Below are 18,124 nucleotides of genomic sequence, written 5' to 3' on the forward strand. Positions count from 1 at the left end.
GGCTTAGTTGATGATGACAAAGAATATATAGACGCAATAGAGGAAGCAAGTCACTGGGCTTCTGGAGATAAGTTGAGGAGATTATTTGTTACACTGTTAATGACTAGCTGTATAGGTAAACCTGAAGCTGTGTGGGATGCCGTGTGGCAACATTTATCTAAAGATGCACAATATCAAGTTCGGAAACAATTGCAAAATTCAGGTACACCAATTATTCTAGCTATTTCTGGAGCATTTTATTTTCAGTTATTTTTAAAATAACGTAATAAAGCAAAACACATTGGTTTTGTAGTAATTTAATGCTTCAAATCACTGCATATTCTGTGTTGAATGACTCTCATAAGATGAATTTTGCTTTGGTTGAGATTGAAAAATTGTTATCAATGATGGGAAAGAGTCTTAGGGACTTTTCAGAAATGCCAGTTGCAAATTTTGAGAATTATGATGTAATATCAAATAGGTTGATACAAGAAGAATTGGCATATGATCGTGTTGCTCAGGAGAAAGAGAATAATGAATTAGTTAGTCAACTGAAAGATGAGCAAAAGGTAATATATGAGGAGGTGTTAACAAATATTGAAAGCAAAGCTGGTGGATTTTTCTTCGTTTATGGATATGGTGGTACTGGTAAGACCTTCTTGTGGAGAGCACTTTCATCCGCTTTAAGGTGGAAGGGTGAAATTGTTCAAAATGTTGCATATAGCGGCATAGCTTTTCTTCTGCTACCAAGTGGTCGGACAGCACATTCTAGGTTCGCAATACCTATATCTGTTAATGAAGATTCCACTTGCAACATAAGACAAGGCACCCCGCTGGCTGAGCTTATTATGCAAAGCAAGTTGATAATACGGGATGAAGCTCCAATGATGCGCAAGGTCTGCTTTGAAGCCCTAGACAGAACTATGCGTGATTTATTGCGCTCCACAAATCCAAGAAGCTGTGAAATGACATTTGGTGGTAAAACATTTGTTTTAGGTGGCGATTTTAGACAAATTCTTCCGGTTATTCCAAAGGGTACAAGGCAAGATATTGTTGGTTCGAGCATAAATTCATCATACCTTTGGAGATCATGCAAAGTATTTAGGCTATACGCCTAAGAAGTGTAAAATCGCAACTAGAGGCCAACGAGATTGAAGAGTTTGCAAACTGGATAGCAGATATAGGTGACGGGAAAATTGGGAATACAACGGATGGTGACGCAGAGATAACAATTCCAGATAAGTTTCTGCTTAAATGTGATGATGATACTATTTCTATGATTGTTGATAGCATTTTCCCGTTGTTTAGGAGCGGTAATGGTGATTTATCATACCTTAAGGATAGTGCCATATTAGCTCCAACGTTGGATGTGGTAGATATCATTAACCAATACATGAATGATCAAAATCCATGTGAGGGTATGACTTATTTGAGTTGTGATTCAGTTTGCAAGTCAGATTCTAATGCAGATATGTTAGCGGATTTGCACACTCCAGAATTCTTGAATGGTCTGCGATGTTCTGGTGTACCCAATCATGCATTGACTTTGAAAATTGGGTCACCGGTTATGGTCTTGAGAAATATTGATCACACTCTTGGCTTATGCAATGGTACAAGATTGATTGTAACAAGGCTAGATGATCACGTTTTGGAAGCAAAAATAATGGGCGGTACAAATGCAGGTACTACAGTTTTGATTCCAAGAATGTCACTAACACCGTCAGATCCAAGATTGCCTTTCAAATTCCAACGAAAGCAATTTCTTTTGATGCTATCCTACGCCATGACAATAAACAAAAGTCAAGGACAAACGCTCTCAAGAGTGGGATTGTTTTTTAAAAGACCAGTCTTTAACCATTGGCAAATGTACGTAGCTGTTTCAAGAGTCAGTAACCCTACGGGTTTAAAAGTATTGATTTGCGGAGAAGATGTAACATGTCTTAGTAAGACAACAAATGTTGTGTACAAAAAAGTCTTCAACAATGTTTAATCAATTTTCTATTTTGTGGGAATTTTTAATTTATTACATTTCTTAAGCTTTAGTACATACTGTATATTCCATATACTATACATATGGTCGTGCATCGCACGGGTGCAAATACTAGTGTAACACCCCAGATTTTCAGGATATTTAAAACTTACAAAATAAAGGTGAAATCTCATTAAATTCCAAAACATAATACAAGAGTACGGGGTGCTATGCCACACCTGAGCTAGAGAACTCAGGTGCACAGGCTAACTAACTAATATCCTCAATAATGTAAATGCATAAACATGGCACGCAGGCCGAAAGGGAAACTATCTACTTCTACGCTCCAAGTTCTAGCGAGCTCCAGTGACTTATTCTTCTGTGCCTGAAAGCCAAATATATCTGTTCAGCGAGAGATGCTGGTAACCCACTCCAACGCGTTGAAATACAATACATATACACATATATACATGGATATACGAAAAGTCATTTCGAAGCATGAAGATATATCCTACGAGACTCTAGTTTTCAAATCAGGGAACCGACTCGACAGATAGGGGTACACACAATCAGCAGTCATAATCAAGTATATACAGTTTTCGACATAGGGCACAGTTATAAATAAACACAACCAATAATCACAATTGAACATGTATAGTTTACTAGCAAGAATCCTATGGTCACGTTTCCATAACAGTCACAACATCAGTCCTTCTTATCTCATCATATAGCACACTTTGTTGGCGCCACAGGACCAATCGCATGCCCATACATGAGGGTCAGCGCATATAGCTCTGACACGGCCCCGCAGCACCCTGCCCCGTCTCACATTATGGAGGAGCCGATCGCAACCAACTGATGGACCTTTGTCCTACATAATATTTATATACCTGACCGGTGTTTACCAGCCTGGTTAACAGTTGGGATGGTTCTCAGCCCATTCAACTGCCCGTATAGTGGACCTTTGTCCTATATAATATTTATATACCTGACCGGTCTTTACCAGCCTGGTTAACAGCCAGTATGGTTCTCAGCCCATCCGACTGCCCGTATAGTGGAACTTAGTCCTATGTAATATTTATATACCTGACTGGTCTTTACCAGCCTGGTTAACAGCCGGTATGGTTCTCAGTCCATCCGACTGCCCGTATAACCCGATTGATCTCAACCACATCGGGGTGACATGCACACATAACACATAACAAGCACATGCAACCCATATTAACACATTGGGAAGGGGGAATACTCCTCAGGGGTTCATACTTCTTATACCTAGGTCAACGGGATACCAATTCAACTAGCATGCAATATATAGGACTCGTACAACCTACGAACGGTACCCGAAATATCAAACTAGACATAGGCACGATAGACGGAGTCCGTTGGGACACCACGGGGGTTGGGGGAACATCAAACGGGGAAGCCGAAATCCCGGGTTGGGGTATTTTGCAGCGGGTAGCCGGTGGGTGAGGGTTCACCCGCCGGCGTGCACTGTTCCAGGCAGCGGGTGCCCGGCGGGTAGCTGCCCGCTACCGGGACTGCCCGACTTGGCCGCGGGTAGGTGGCGGGTCCCCTACCCCCACCTACCCCCCACTGACTCTTTCTCACCAAAAACGCCCCGGGAACCTTTGTGGAACCCGAAACCATGCTTAGACACTTTCAAACGCAATCGACAACAATACGTCGACAATTAACGGATCACAATCAGGAAACATACGGCACATATCCTATCATGCCTTTCTAAACATAATTAACACCCAAACATGTGAATTCCCACCTAATATACCAAGAACAATACCACACGAGTCTCACGATGTAACCTAGGGTTCTAATCACTTTTTAATCAACAAGAACACAATTCATCTTTTAATATCAAGATTCGGTAGGAAAGATCATATAAACCTCAAGATCATCATACGAACACCAAGAATAACACATAATCATCAAGAACATCAAGAACACCATAAAATCCTTAAGAGCCTCTTATCCTCAAGATTATCAAGAATACCAATGGAATCATAACACCAATCATCAATATCACGAATCATCAACACACGATGATATGGGGAATCCTAAGGGGGAATCATAGCTATGAAAATAAGTTTTGTTGAGACATGGGTTACCTCTTAGCCTTAATTAATTCCTTGGCTATGAAGGGTCTTTCTTTAAGCTTTCTTGCTTTCTTGATTTCTTCTAGGGGGATTCTTGGAGCTCTTTGGGGTGGTGGGGCGTTTATTGTGGTGGGGGGTTTCTAGGTGCCTCTTAAGTCCCCTATTTATATATTTAGGAGTCCTAGTTAGGAACTAATATTATGGGCTTGCTAATTCCATCTCTTTTGGGACTAGGGATTGGGTTTAGGGATAAGGGCCCGTGGACTATGGTGGGTCTTTCCTAATTAATTATTGTGATTTAATTCTTTCTTTTGGGTAATTGATTAAATGATTTAATTGATCTTGGGGTCGTAACACGGGGTGTTACACTCTCCCCCCTTATGAGGGGCTTCGTCCCCGAAGCCCGGTGTGTTAATCCACTCTTTCACCCCCAGGCATCCCGCATCTTGGCCTCCCGGTTAGGAATATGGCCCCACGTTTTGCCTTAGCTGGGGTAGACTGGATTTCTGTTGGTGTTGTGATAGAAGGGTTTTAGGTCTACCTCGGTCTCCTGCTCCTGAGCTGGGCGCCCCGCGAGTGCCCAAGGTGGCCTTGATTGCTGCCACCCTCTGATCTAGTGCGCGTGTCGTACGGATCAAGGATGAGAATCCTTCCTCCATGATTTGGTTTTGCCGGTTGAGCTGTGCGAGTATGCGTTCGTTGATGGAGCCCTCGTTTTGCTCCCTTGGATTTCCTCCCGATCGTGGTTGCACGGTTGGGTTGGGCTCGTCATCCTCCTCCTGGTCCTCATTTCCCTCCAGAATTCTGCAGTCTTGCATTGCCCGTTTGAGCTTTTTGTTGGAGATGTCTAGTTGGTCGACCAGTTCTCTTCGCTCATCCTCGGGTTTTTGGCAGATTTCTTCGAGGGTGAGGTAATGTCCTCCCCCGGTGTAGTAGATGTCATTGCGGCGTAGGTTTTGGGCGTTAAAGACCATGCCATTTGCGGTCTTGACCTCGGTGTGGCTTAGATCCACCCCCTTTTTCTCCATGATCCAGCTTAGGATCATCCCGTAGGGTAGGCTAAGACGGTTGTTTGTCTTGCAAAACTCCATGTGTTTTAGCATGAGTGCCGGCAGGTTGAACTTGATTTTATGTTTCAGTAGATAGGCAAAGGTGCACTCTAAGCTCCCTACGTCCTTGCTCTTATTATTGGTGGGCAGGAGGCTATCGGTTACAATCATAACCAATATCTTTTGCTCCGCCGATAGCCACTTCCGGTTGGGTCGCGTGGCCGAGGTGAACTCGTCCTCTTTCCCGAGTAGGTACCCGAGGTAGTCCTTGTACCCCGTGCGTTGGGTATCGATCCACCCCTTTCGGTCGTAGTTTGCCACACCTGTGGTGGTCAATTTCAAGAGTTTGGCCAAACGGCCTTCGGAAAGCACAATTTCCTTACCACGGACCTTGGTGGTGATTTCTACCTTGTCACCTCGTTTGGTGGCCACAAGGTGTTGGTAGAATTCTTTCACCAAGTCGGGGTATGTATCCCCTTTGATGGCGAGGTAAGTGTCTAAGAGCCCTTGATGTTTAAGCATGTCAACCAATTCCGAAGAGAATTGGTCGGGTTCAAGTGCTTTACCTCTGATTACGGTGTAATCGGCATTGCTCCACTCCGGGGTGCGGATTCCGAGGGGTTTCTTTGGCATTGTGGTGCTCGTTTGTTGGTGACGTTTTCTGGCGGTTCCTTTTCCGGCGAGACGGCGGTGGTTTTCCGGCGAGTTTTCCGGTGAATTCTCGGTGGCAGTTTTTTTTTTTTTTTTTTTTTTTTTTTTTTTTTTTTTTTTTTTGTTTTCGCGGGAGACGACGGCAAGCGGCGTTCTGGCGTTGGTCCGGTGAGGGGAGGCGACGGCGTGCTGGTGACGGCCGCCTTGTGCGTTCGGCGTTGCGTGGCAGCGGGTTGCTGCCGGGTGCGTCGTGGGCGACGGGGGCGGTGGCGCGGCGGCGTGGCGCTGGCGGCGTTGTTCGGCCGGCGGTGGAGGTTCGTTGGCGGTGGCGTCGGGTTCTTGGGGTGGGGCGGTGTGGTGTGAGAGGGAGAAGGAGATAATGGAGAAGGAGAAGGGGAGGAAGAAGAAGAAGAAGAAGGAGAAGGGTTTTTGATTTGGGGATTTTGTGGGTTTTAGGGATTTTGTGGGGTTTTAACAAGGTAGTGTTCCCTTTAGGTTTTAAGAAACACCTTTAGCCTAGTGGTCAAGACCTTGGTCTTGTAAGTGGGAGGTCAAGAGTTCAATTTTCATTAGTGACACTAGGCTCTTTGATGATGGGGCCCTTGTCTTTTTCCTTCCTTATTTCGGTTTCTAGTGGTGAGGTTTGGCTAGTTTGTATAATTTTTTTAGTTCTACCCCTCGTAAATAGAACCGAATTTCGAACTAATCTTTTATTTATAATATTTCCAAGTAATTAAGCTAAGTAAGTAGTTTTACCACGAAGGTGATTACAAGAAATTGCCAATCTAACCTAGACAGAATTCGTCCTCTTGGCTTTCTCCCACGGGGTTTGCGTGGTCCTCGTCTTCTGGGCTTAGGTTCCCTTCCTCGAGATTGCCCTCGTTCCCGAGGTCGGCTTGGGTGCGGCTCATGACGAATATTTTTCCGGGAGCGCCGTAGTTTCCTTGATGAGCGGTGCCCCCATGTTGTCCCATGGTGGTAGTGCGTGGTCTTTGGGGTTGGGTGCAAAGGAAGGCCTTGTGTCCTTCCTCTCCGCAGTTGAAGCATCGCAAGGGTTTGCCCATGCAATCCTTGCCTCTATGGTTCTTGTTGCATTTCGGGCAAGGAAAGCCCCTGGCGCTAGCGTTGTTGTTCCCCAGAGGTGGCCTTTGGTTGGTCAGGTTGCCTGGTCTCGTGTTGGCGTCGCTTCTTATTCTTTTTACTGGTGGTGCCCCTCCTCCGGGGTTCCTCTTTCGCATTTACTCCTGAACCCCGCGTTGGAGTAGTTGGATTCGGTAGAGATTAGCGGCACTAGAGTAAGCCTCGTTGAGAGTCCGAGGTCTGCTTACCACTAGTGCTTTTCGGGCTTCAAAGTTGAGGCCCGATACGAATCTCTCTATTTTGGTTACCTCGGTGGGGACAAGTTCAGGTGCGAAGCGTGCTAGTTCAAGGAATCATTTGTGGTATTCCATAACGGTAGCTGTCCCTTGTTTCAGATGGAGAAACTCCTCGTACATGGATGCTCTCACGTGTGTTGGATAGAACCTCTCTCGTAGTCGCGTTTTGAGTTGTTCCCAGTTGAACCCCGGTTCTTGTTGGTAAGTGGGACCCTCGTGGATCCACCAGAGATCGGCCTCGTGTCCAAAGTAGAACGAGGTTATCTCCACGCGGCGTTCTTCTTGGCATTCCACTAACCCGAGAATTTTGTCAAGGGTTCGGATCCATTCCTCCAGGATTACGGGATCCTCCTCTCTTGAAAACGTGGGTGGTCGGTGGTTAGAGACTTGTCGGGCGAAGTCTGCGTTCGCGTTCGACGGAGGTGGTGGGGGCCTGTCGTTGCGGAGAGCCACGTCGCTTAGTGCTTGGGCGACTTGTGTTAGTTGTTGTAGCGTTTGGGTTAGGGGGTCGTGCGCGGCGGGTTCTGGAGTCCTTGATTGTCTTCTGTTGGGTGCCATGTTGTCGTCTTCCTGGGTCAATGTTTATAAGAACGTTAAATTGGGGCATGGTGTCCTTCTTTGAGGGAAAGTTTTTCTCCGGGTAAGGGAGGTTATGTGTAGGTTTCACAATCTCACCGCGTGTCCTAAGATTCCTGAATCCTATGTTCCTAAATACTTAGAGTTCGAGCCTATTGTCCTAAAGTCCGGTCTTAAGAGTCTTATCCTAGGGTCAAACTTAGGCTCTGATACCAACTGTAACACCCCAGATTTTCAGGATATTTAAAACTTACAAAATAAAGGTGAAATCTCATTAAATTCCAAAACATAATACAAGAGTACGGGGTGTTATGCCACACCTGAGCTAGAGAACTCAGGTGCACAGGCTAACTAACTAATATCCTCAATAATGTAAATGCATAAACATGGCACGCAGGCCGAAAGGGAAACTATCTACTTCTACGCTCCAAGTTCTAGCGCGCTCCAGTGACTTATTCTTCTGTGCCTGAAAGCCAAATATATCTGTTCAGCGAGAGATGCTGGTAACCCACTCCAACGCGTTGAAATACAATACATATACACATATATACATGGATATACGAAAAGTCATTTCGAAGCATGAAGATATATCCTACGAGACTCTAGTTTTCAAATCAGGGAACCGGCTCGACAGATAGGGGTACACACAATCAGCAGTCATAATCAAGTATATACAGTTCTCGACATAGGGCACAGTTATAAATAAACACAACCAATAATCACAATTGAACATGTATAGTTTACTAGCAAGAATCCTATGGTCACGTTTCCATAACAGTCACAACATCAGTCCTTCTTATCTCATCATATAGCACACTTTGTTGGCGCCACAGGACCAATCGCATGCCCATACATGAGGGTCAGCGCATATAGCTCTGACACGGCCCCGCAGCACCCTGCCCCGTCTCACATTACGGAGGAGCCGATCGCAACCGACTGATGGACCTTTGTCCTACATAATATTTATATACCTGACCGGTGTTTACTAGCCTGGTTAACAGTTGGGATGGTTCTCAGCCCATTCAACTGCCCGTATAGTGGACCTTTGTCCTATATAATATTTATATACCTGACCGGTCTTTACCAGTCTGGTTAACAGCCGGTATGGTTCTCAGCCCATCCGACTGCCCGGATAGTGGAACTTAGTCCTATGTAATATTTATATACCTGACTGGTCTTTACCAGCCTGGTTAACAGCCGGTATGGTTCTCAGCCCATCCGACTGCCCGTATAGCCCGATTGATCTCAACCACATCGGGGTGACATGCACACATAACACATAACAAGCACATGCAACCCATATTAACACATTGGGAAGGGGGAAAACGTATAACGAAACCTATGCGTGGTCGTCCACAACTAAGAATACTCCTAAGGGGTTCATACTTCTTATACCTAGGTCAACGGGATACCAATTCAACTAGCATGCAATATATAGGACTCGTACAACCTACGAACGGTACCCGAAATATCAAACTAGACATAGGCACGATAGGCGGAGTCCGTTGGGACACCACGGGGGTTGAGGGAACCTCAAACGGGGAAGCCGAAATCCCGGGTTGGGGTATTTTCCAACGGGTAGCCGGTGGGTGAGGGTTCACCCGCCGGCGTGCACTGTTCCGGGCAGCGGGTGCCCGGCGGGTAGCTGCCCGCCCGCCGGCTGCCCGCTGCCGGGACTGCCCGACTTGGCCTCGGGTAAGTGGCGGGTCCCCTACCCCCACCTACCCCCCACTGACTCTTTCTCACCAAAAACGCCTCGGGAACCTTTGTGGAACCCGAAATCATGCTTAGACACTTTCAAACGCAATCGACAACAATACGTAGACAATTAACGGATCACAATCAGGAAACATACGGCACATATCCTATCATGCCTTTCTAAACATAATTAACACCCAAACATGTGAATTCCCACCTAATATACCAAGAACAATACCACACGAGTCTCACGATGTAACCTAGGGTTCTAATCACTTTTTAATCAACAAGAACACAATTCATCTTTTAATATCAAGATTCGGTAGGAAAGATCATATAAACCTCAAGATCATCATACGAACACCAAGAATAACACATAATCATCAAGAACATCAAGAACACCATAAAATCCTTAAGAGCCTCTTATCCTCAAGATTATCAAGAATACCAATGGAATCATAACACCAATCATCAATATCACGAATCATCAACACACGATGATATGGGGAATCCTAAGGGGGAATCATAGCTATGAAAATAAGTTTTGTTGAGACATGGATTACCTCTTAGCCTTAAATAATTCCTTGGCTATGAAGGGTCTTTCTTTAAGCTTTCTTGCTTTCTTGATTTCTTCTAGGGGGATTCTTGGAGCTCTTTGGGGTGGTGGGGCGTTTATTGTGGTGGGGGGTTTCTAGGTGCCTCTTAAGTCCCCTATTTATATATTTAGGAGTCCTAGTTAGGAACTAATATTATGGGCTTGCTAATTCCATCTCTTTTGGGACTAGGGATTGGGTTTAGGGATAAGGGCCCGTGGACTATGGTGGGCCTTTCCTAATTAATTATTGTGATTTAATTCTTTCTTTTGGGTAATTGATTAAATGATTTAATTGATCTTAGGGGTCGTAACACGGGGTGTTACAACTAGTATGGTAAAATAACAAAATAATTGCATTTTAATAGGGAAATGTACCAGTATGGCACTGCGCCGTCTTCTTCGTGATAGCAGTACAGTAGTGCTCCTTCGTCTTCTTCGTGATAGCCTTGTCGCCACCCATGATGTTACTTACTCGGCGCTGCACTCCTGGAAACTGACGGTGACTGTCAGGAAGTGAGAGACGACCGTCGTCACCACTGCCTCCCTTTGTCGGAGCACGGTCACCGATAGCGTCAACATAAACTAGGAGCGCTGAAGGAGAGAGACGTCACTGGATGGAAAGGTAGAAAGCAGAACCGACCGGATCTGATGGAGCAGGAACAACACCGCTCGCCACCACCACCGGGAACCCAGTTTCCCCACCCCTCCTATGTGACTATGTCTTCTCTCAGCCGCACCTCCGCGACCACCTTTGTCTCTCCGAAGCCGGTGATCTTTCACCCTGATGTCACTATGGGTTTCAAGACACCAATCACAAGAAACGTAGCGCCCAAAGAGCTGATGTCAACCCTTATCGCCCCATCACTTGATTCTAAATGCTACTCAACGTCCGACCAACATGTTGGACGGCAGCTTGGCGACGATGGTGGGCAGTAAAATTATGTTATGCTTCATTGAATCCGGCAAAAATTCCGGCCAAAGGTAATAGTATTTCGACAATTGAGATGTATATTTTCCAAAGATTACCTTCTCAAAAAATGTCATGATAACAAAGATAACATGCATACAATAACAGGAATATATACATATGTACTTCTGTATCATAAATATATCATTCCAACTGATATTTATACTGCAAACATATTCTCGAGGAAAAAAAAACAGTAGTAAAACATATATATTGCATAATATATAATTCAAATATATATCGTGTGCAAATTTATCAACTAGGCAGAGATTAAACATGCTCTGATACCAAATGTTAGAAATATACAAATGAAATAGACATGTTTCATATAATCTAACCTCAATAGTGGAAGCATAGGATCAAGCATACCTCCCGCCATAGTTGATACCTTCATTGCATTGCTTGAAGAACAGTAAAGAACTGTTTTTTGTCTACCACTTGGTCTGCTATTCTACTAGATGGTGTAGTCAGAATAGATCGCAGGAGCAGTGGGAGGACCATACATATATATAACCTACATGCCATCATTATAGGTTGAGTAACGGAAACCGTTACTTCCGTTTCAAACGACAACATTATGGCCATAAATGACATATTAACTTGCACCACTTAATGGTGACATGATGGAAAATGTTACATTTAAAACCTATTCCATTTGTATTCCTTTAACCAACCAAACACTGGAATACAATTACTAGTTGAAGTCTATTCCTTCAGCGAACCAAACAATAGAATACAATTCATATTCTATTCCTTACCAATTCCATTCCCTGTGGAATAGTATTCATATTCCCTCCAAATTCATTCCGTGAACCAAACATGCTGTTAAAGATCAAAAGCAAATTAAGTTAATTTAAAATTAAAGAAAAAATATATTGTTTTAGTATTACTGACTCTATTACAATTTAATATCTGTCCCTACATACTTTATCAACCTACATACTGAAACACAAAGAGTTAATGTCTCCCGGCCCCACTGTTACATATATGCATATGAAATTTCATTGTATCGTTACATATATGCATAGGAAGAAGACAAGATTTGATCTGTGAATAGTTCATTTATCTTTTTTATTTAATTCTATGGGGTGTATGGTAAATAGTTCATTTATCTTTTTTATTTAATTCTATGGGGATGTTTGGTAAATAGATGTTAGATGATTAGATTAGTGAGTTTGACTAGTTGATAGCATAAAAGATGCTTGGTAAGCTGATTACATACAAAATGACTTTTTAAAAAAACTAATTTAAAAAGCTGTTTTGAGCACACTGCTGAAAATTGAGTTAATACCCAAAATCGTCCTCGACTATAGTGGTTTTTCTCAATTTCGTCCTAAACGACTTTGGTGACCTAATATCGTCCCAGACTTTTGTGTTTCGCTCAATTTAGTCCCAGACTTTTGTGTTTTTGCTCAATTTAGTCCCTCATTTGTTATTTTGTCCATTTGGTGTTAAATAAATAGACAATTTCGTAATTTTAATATTGACATCTCTTTACTCATAGACATGTGAACTGCGAAATCTTTTTTTTTTTACGAATTACTCTCAGAATTACTCCTAAAATTGCGAATATAAAATTTGATTTGCAGGTCCGGGAGTAATTATGGGTGTAATTCGTACAAGAAAGATAAATTTCGCACTTCACAAGTTGAAAGTAAAGCGAGATCAATATTGACATTACTGAATTGTCTCTTTATTTAACACCAATTTGACGGAATAACAAATGGAGGACTAAATTGAGCGAAACACAAAAGTCTGGGACGATATTAGGTCGCCAAAGTCGTTTAGGACGAAATTGAGAAAAATCACTATAGTCGAGGACGATTTTGGGTATTAACTCGCTGAAAATTATAAAATTTCCGACCACCTGAAAATGATCTTAAATCAAGTCAAAAGCCATGTTCCGACCACTTTTGGTGTTCGGAAAAACCTTTATAGCTATTTCCGACCACTTTTTACCTTAGATTTGATTTAAGATCACTTTCAGGTGGTCGGAAATTCCATAATTTCCAGTAGTGGCAGTTTTTTTAGTGTTTTGAAGCAATAAGCTGTTACAAAAGTTAATTAATCAAGCACTTATATTGGTTGTTTAATCAGTCAAACAGCTAATAGTGGTCAAACAATTCAAAATTAGCTGATCGATGGACTAACTATTTTACCAAACAGTGCATTTTTTTCTTTTTGATAAATTTATATTATGCTTTAACTTTAATACTGATTGGTATGATATAAAAGACCATGTGGTTAAGTGGCATGAGGTGACTCTTTCAAATGAAAGGTTATGAGTTCAAGTCTTAGCAGTGGTAGAGCCACAATGGAGGTAATGGGGTCAACTTTGGTTATGATTGAAATGGTATGGGTTCAAATTCCAGCTGCAACACTCTAGTATATTTTAGCTTCCTCTCTTTACTTTAGTTCTACCCACCCTTTTTGTGAATCATTTAGTTAATGTAGTCCACAATATTTTGCTACAAATATTTTTATAACATTTTAAAGTATTTTAAAATTTCACCCTACTCAAGTAGGGTTTTGTCTTCATTCATATCATAAACATTTTATTATAATTTATTAATATATTTGAACCATATTATATGTGTTTGATATTTTAGCATTAACAATTCTAAAATCATTTTAAGTACGTCCTACTCATGTAATTTTCTGGATCTGCCACTGAGTCTTAGTGGGGTGGTATTGACTAGATAATACTGATTCGTATGACATATTTTTCTTTGCGACTCAACTGCCTTAAGGCCCTTAACTTTTTATTATATGTCAAATTGCATCTGCAGCTGAGATGATTCCAATATTCCATCCATTTAGCGTTTGCACTCCTTCAAAACAAACAACATAAATAAATAATAAATTCAAACTACCAAAAATTGTCAGTTTGATGTACTGGCAATACTAAGCTAACAACAAATACAAATTATAAAATTGTTGGTAATCCAATGAAATCATTTGCGCCAGCTGTTTGCATATAATTTTATATAATCCAATAAAATGATATAATAATAATAATAATATATTTTTAAGAATAATAATAAAATTAGAGGAGAAAATGCCAAATGTTTTAATTTATTTTTCGTTTGCACAATTTTGCATGATTGATGAGAAGAATATTCTTTAAGCCAATTTCGACGATATATACGTGTCCAAAACGAACCAAAATTTGTATCACGATTGCCATATAGCTACTCTTGATCTTCAAGTTGAGTTGTTCTTCTCAATACACGAGGCTCATTGTGGAAATGACGACGGAGGCTTCTACATCAGGTGCTTTCTTCTATCCTATCTTTTTGATTATTTTGCTTCATACAGTACATATATACCTAATAATCGTTTCTGATAGATGGTTAATGAAATTGATCCGTGGTTAAAGTTCTATTTGATTTTAATAAACAAATTAACTTACCATTAATTAAGTTGTTTTTTCGAATAAAAACAAATTAAAAGATAAGAAAAGTAGAACCAGGGACATGCACATCAATAAATTACGTAGTTCGAAACTAAACTTCTACGTCTGCGGGGCAACTCATGTAATGTTCACCAAAATTACAAGGGGTTTGATTACAAAGGCCTCAGCCACATAAACCAACTTTAATCTTTACAACATCTATTTCCGGAGAGGTACGTGCATGCTGATCTTGTTCTTCAAGCTTCAAGTGCGCTGACCCAGCTTCACGCAGATTGATACGGTGAAACCACCACTTCAAACATATTAATAAACTGATATAATCTGATTAATATAGAGAGTAGAAGTCCTTCGAATTATGTCTATGAAATCCGTGAATAAGAATATAGAAACCATCCCTTTTATATTAGATATAGCGTAACCACCTTCCCAAAATAATGATGACCAGAAATCCCTTATAAATAACATCCACACATTTTAATTCAGGCGGAAAACTAATTCAGCACAACTGAATTTGATTAGAGAAACACGCTGAGATATCCGCTTCAGCGTGAATAAAAATCCTGAGACTGAGATAGATCCAAATAGGGGTACGATCTAAAAATACACTTAATTAAAAACTAACATTTGTCAAATAAATTAGTCAATTATATTAAAGTAAAAAGTGTGTCATTTGTACACTTACAGTTAATTAAATCCTTCTATTTGCATATGTGTATTCATGTATCTTTCATAAATCATAATAGAGTACGTCATAAATATAAGAAAAATTTTAAGGTATTTATAGATATTGAGACCATATTGTATTTGATATAAATATGTTGGTTTGGCAAAATGTACTAATACTATTAGCATTAGTACAATCAGTAATTGATACAATTGGGGCAATCCTAATCAAGTTGGTAAGACTGTTGACTGTGATCAAATTTCAGTACGTAATGAAATTTAGTACTCAACAGAAGAAACCTTTCGAGCAGACTTCTGGCTCCTAATCGTATTTGAGTAACTGCAAACTCCAATTTCACACTTTAAGCGTGTGAGGGCTCTAAGAAGAATAATTACAACCTATAATAATTAACCTACTAAAATTATACTAACTATACAAGGTAATGTTACATTTTGATATACATAATTTTCCTATGCTAATTTAGGCACAATATTAACTCTCCCACTAATTAAGTTGTACCATCCTAATTATCCTACTAATTCTAGAAACATAATTATTTCTTCCTAATTAAGCTATATAATTACATTTAAGGGTGTATCATTCTCCACCCCTTCAAAAAACAAATTGTCCTTAATGTGTAGGTATGGAAATGAACATATTCATGCCTTAATGATACTGCTTGATTGATTTTCCAAACGTTGACATCATAGACAACATGTTCACATGTTCGCCCTGTAACTAAATTCCTTGTTAGTGTCATGATTTGAACCAATTTGGAAATCATTTCTACTGTAAAGTGGATGAGATTTTCCTCCAAAGACACTAGTGATGTGAAAATTGGTTCTTGTAATAACAATTGGGGAGCATTCAAAAAAAAATAAAAATTGGGGAGACTTAACATAATGCACAATTGTGGCCCGTGATGTGTTCCCACATAGTATTTGGTGCAGGATCTACCCCTTCCTCAGTAAAATTTTTAATTTCTTGTTGATTGGCTTGATTAGTATAGTCCTCACCAACAATTGCACCGGACTCATGTCAACCACATTATCACTCATCTCTTTTTCGATTATCACTTCCGCATCAATTACCACCTGAAGAGTGGGAGTTTGATGATCTATTTCCCCCCATAGGGTAGCCATTATTAATTCTGCATCAGGAAATTTTATATTCATAGTGCAATACCCATCATAAATGTTTTGGCCATGGAATGTTTGTTTGGCTATGATTGAATCCACAATGGATGAAACCATACCAAAGCTTGGAATCGAATGTGTAAGCATCATCCTTTAAAATATGAATATATTGCACGGATCCTTCCATAGAAAAGATCTCATACAATACAAAATCATTGATCGGATACCATACTTGGTGCACAGAAACCAATAAGCATCGGTGAGTACTATTTTTCATTAAAAAAACGAGTTAATACTCAAAATGGTCATCAACTATAATGGTTTTTCTCAATTTCGTCTTAAACGACTTTGGTGACCTTTTAAAAAATGATATGGTGGCATTTTCGTAAATAATTCGAACCTTGATGCAAGTAAATGTGTTACAAGTGCGAGTAGCTGGTGCACCTTTGCATGTAAAAAGTGCAACTAAAATCACGTAAAAAGTGCAAGTAAAATCACTTAAAAGTGCACCTATTTTCACTTACAAGTGCAAGCAATTTACCTTGTTAACATTCGTGCACCTTAGTTGCAACTAATTATAACGTTAGGTGCATTTAGTTATAACATTAGGTGCACTTTGTATTGATACTCAGTGTAAATTTTAGTTGCACCTGTAATACATTTTACATGCACTTGTAATACATTTTACTTGCACTGAGGCACACTATATGAAATTGCTGCTTGCACTTGTAATACATTTTACTTGCACTTCGATGTTCAATTATTAACGAAAATGTCATTGCATTTTTTTAAAATTAGTGTTTCTTATCTGTTAGATCTGGACACACGGACAGATGTCATGCGTTCTGAGTTCTTTCCGAGTATATATATATATATATATATATATATATATATATATATATATATATATATATATATATATATATATATATATAAAATTTCGAATTAAAGAAAAACAACAATTTTTTTGACATGTGGACCTAGGCGATACGAGGCATTACTTGTGTTTCATATTCTAAAAGTATTTATTATTGATTTTGATGTGAATTTAAATTTTTATGATCTCCAGCTTCTGGGCAAATATGGAATGGGCTTCGCAATCTTGGCGATCCTGAATATCAACGTCCTATTTTTAAAGTGCATGACATCCTAAGAAATGTGAATATGACGGCGTACGAACCAGAAATCATCTCAATTGGTCCTTATCATCGGGAAAATGAAAGCTTAAGCGCGATGGAGAAGCACAAATTACAATACCTCAATCAACTATTTGATGAAAAAGTAAAAGTAGATGAAGATTATGTGTTACAAGAAATGATGGGAAGAGTTGTTGGCCACAGAGGTGATAAGGGTTGCGACAAAATTAAAGAAAAAATTTGTAAAAACTTCCTACAAGAATTGGGGGAGCTGGCAATGGAAGCTAGGAAAAAGTATGCTGGATCTTTTAGTCTTAACGACGAGCAGTTCGTGAATATGCTACTGTTAGATGGTTGTTTTATAATACAATTGCTACTTAAAAACTATTCCATGCCAGAGTTGATAACTGAGGACGATCCGATTTTCAAAGTTGATTGGATGCGTACGAGCTTGCAACGCGATTTGTTGTTGCTTGAAAATCAGCTCCCTTTCGGTGTTTTGTGCAAATTGTTTGAGTTGATTGACCATCGGAATAAACCAAAGGATCTTGCTTACCATGCATGTCGTTTCTTTTGCAATGTTTTTCATGGATTGGACATGGATATACCTAATAGCTTTCAAGCAAATGCTGTGGAGCATTTACTTGACTTGATACACAGCCGCTGGAATCCTCAGTTAAGAACCGCCCCCGCAGCCGCCGTTGTCGACTTCCCTCTAGAATTGAAAGAAAACAGCCTTAATTGGAGGTTTTTTTCGGCAAAAAGAATCATAGAGAATGGGGTGGTATTTAAGATAAGCAAG

The 18,124-nt window shown here is 40.5% G+C and overlaps 2 protein-coding genes across 2 annotated transcripts in view; both read left to right on the plus strand.

Annotated features, from left to right (window-relative positions):
* The first annotated feature begins 344 nt into the window (after positions 1 to 344).
* On the plus strand, positions 345 to 10,521 carry LOC109178935. Its single transcript, XM_019328486.1, has 3 exons — positions 345 to 1,014; positions 1,119 to 1,661; positions 10,370 to 10,521. The coding sequence occupies exons 1-3, from the start codon at positions 345 to 347 to the stop codon at positions 10,519 to 10,521; spliced, it is 1,365 nt and encodes a 454-aa protein (XP_019184031.1).
* Positions 10,522 to 14,098: 3,577 nt separating this feature from the next.
* Positions 14,099 to 18,124, plus strand: part of LOC109178936 (UPF0481 protein At3g47200-like) — a 4,569-nt gene continuing 543 nt past the window's right edge. Inside the window, exons 1-2 of the mRNA XM_019328487.1 lie at positions 14,099 to 14,244; positions 17,256 to 18,124. The exon at positions 17,256 to 18,124 is cut by the window's right edge and continues 543 nt beyond it. Of these exons, the coding sequence (XP_019184032.1) occupies positions 14,220 to 14,244; positions 17,256 to 18,124 (894 nt within the window). The 5' untranslated portion in view covers positions 14,099 to 14,219. The remainder of the gene's footprint in view (positions 14,245 to 17,255) is intronic.

This window comes from Ipomoea nil, unplaced genomic scaffold, assembly GCF_001879475.1.
Source record: "Ipomoea nil cultivar Tokyo-kokei standard unplaced genomic scaffold, Asagao_1.1 scaffold0875, whole genome shotgun sequence".
Lineage (NCBI taxonomy): Eukaryota > Viridiplantae > Streptophyta > Magnoliopsida > Solanales > Convolvulaceae > Ipomoea > Ipomoea nil.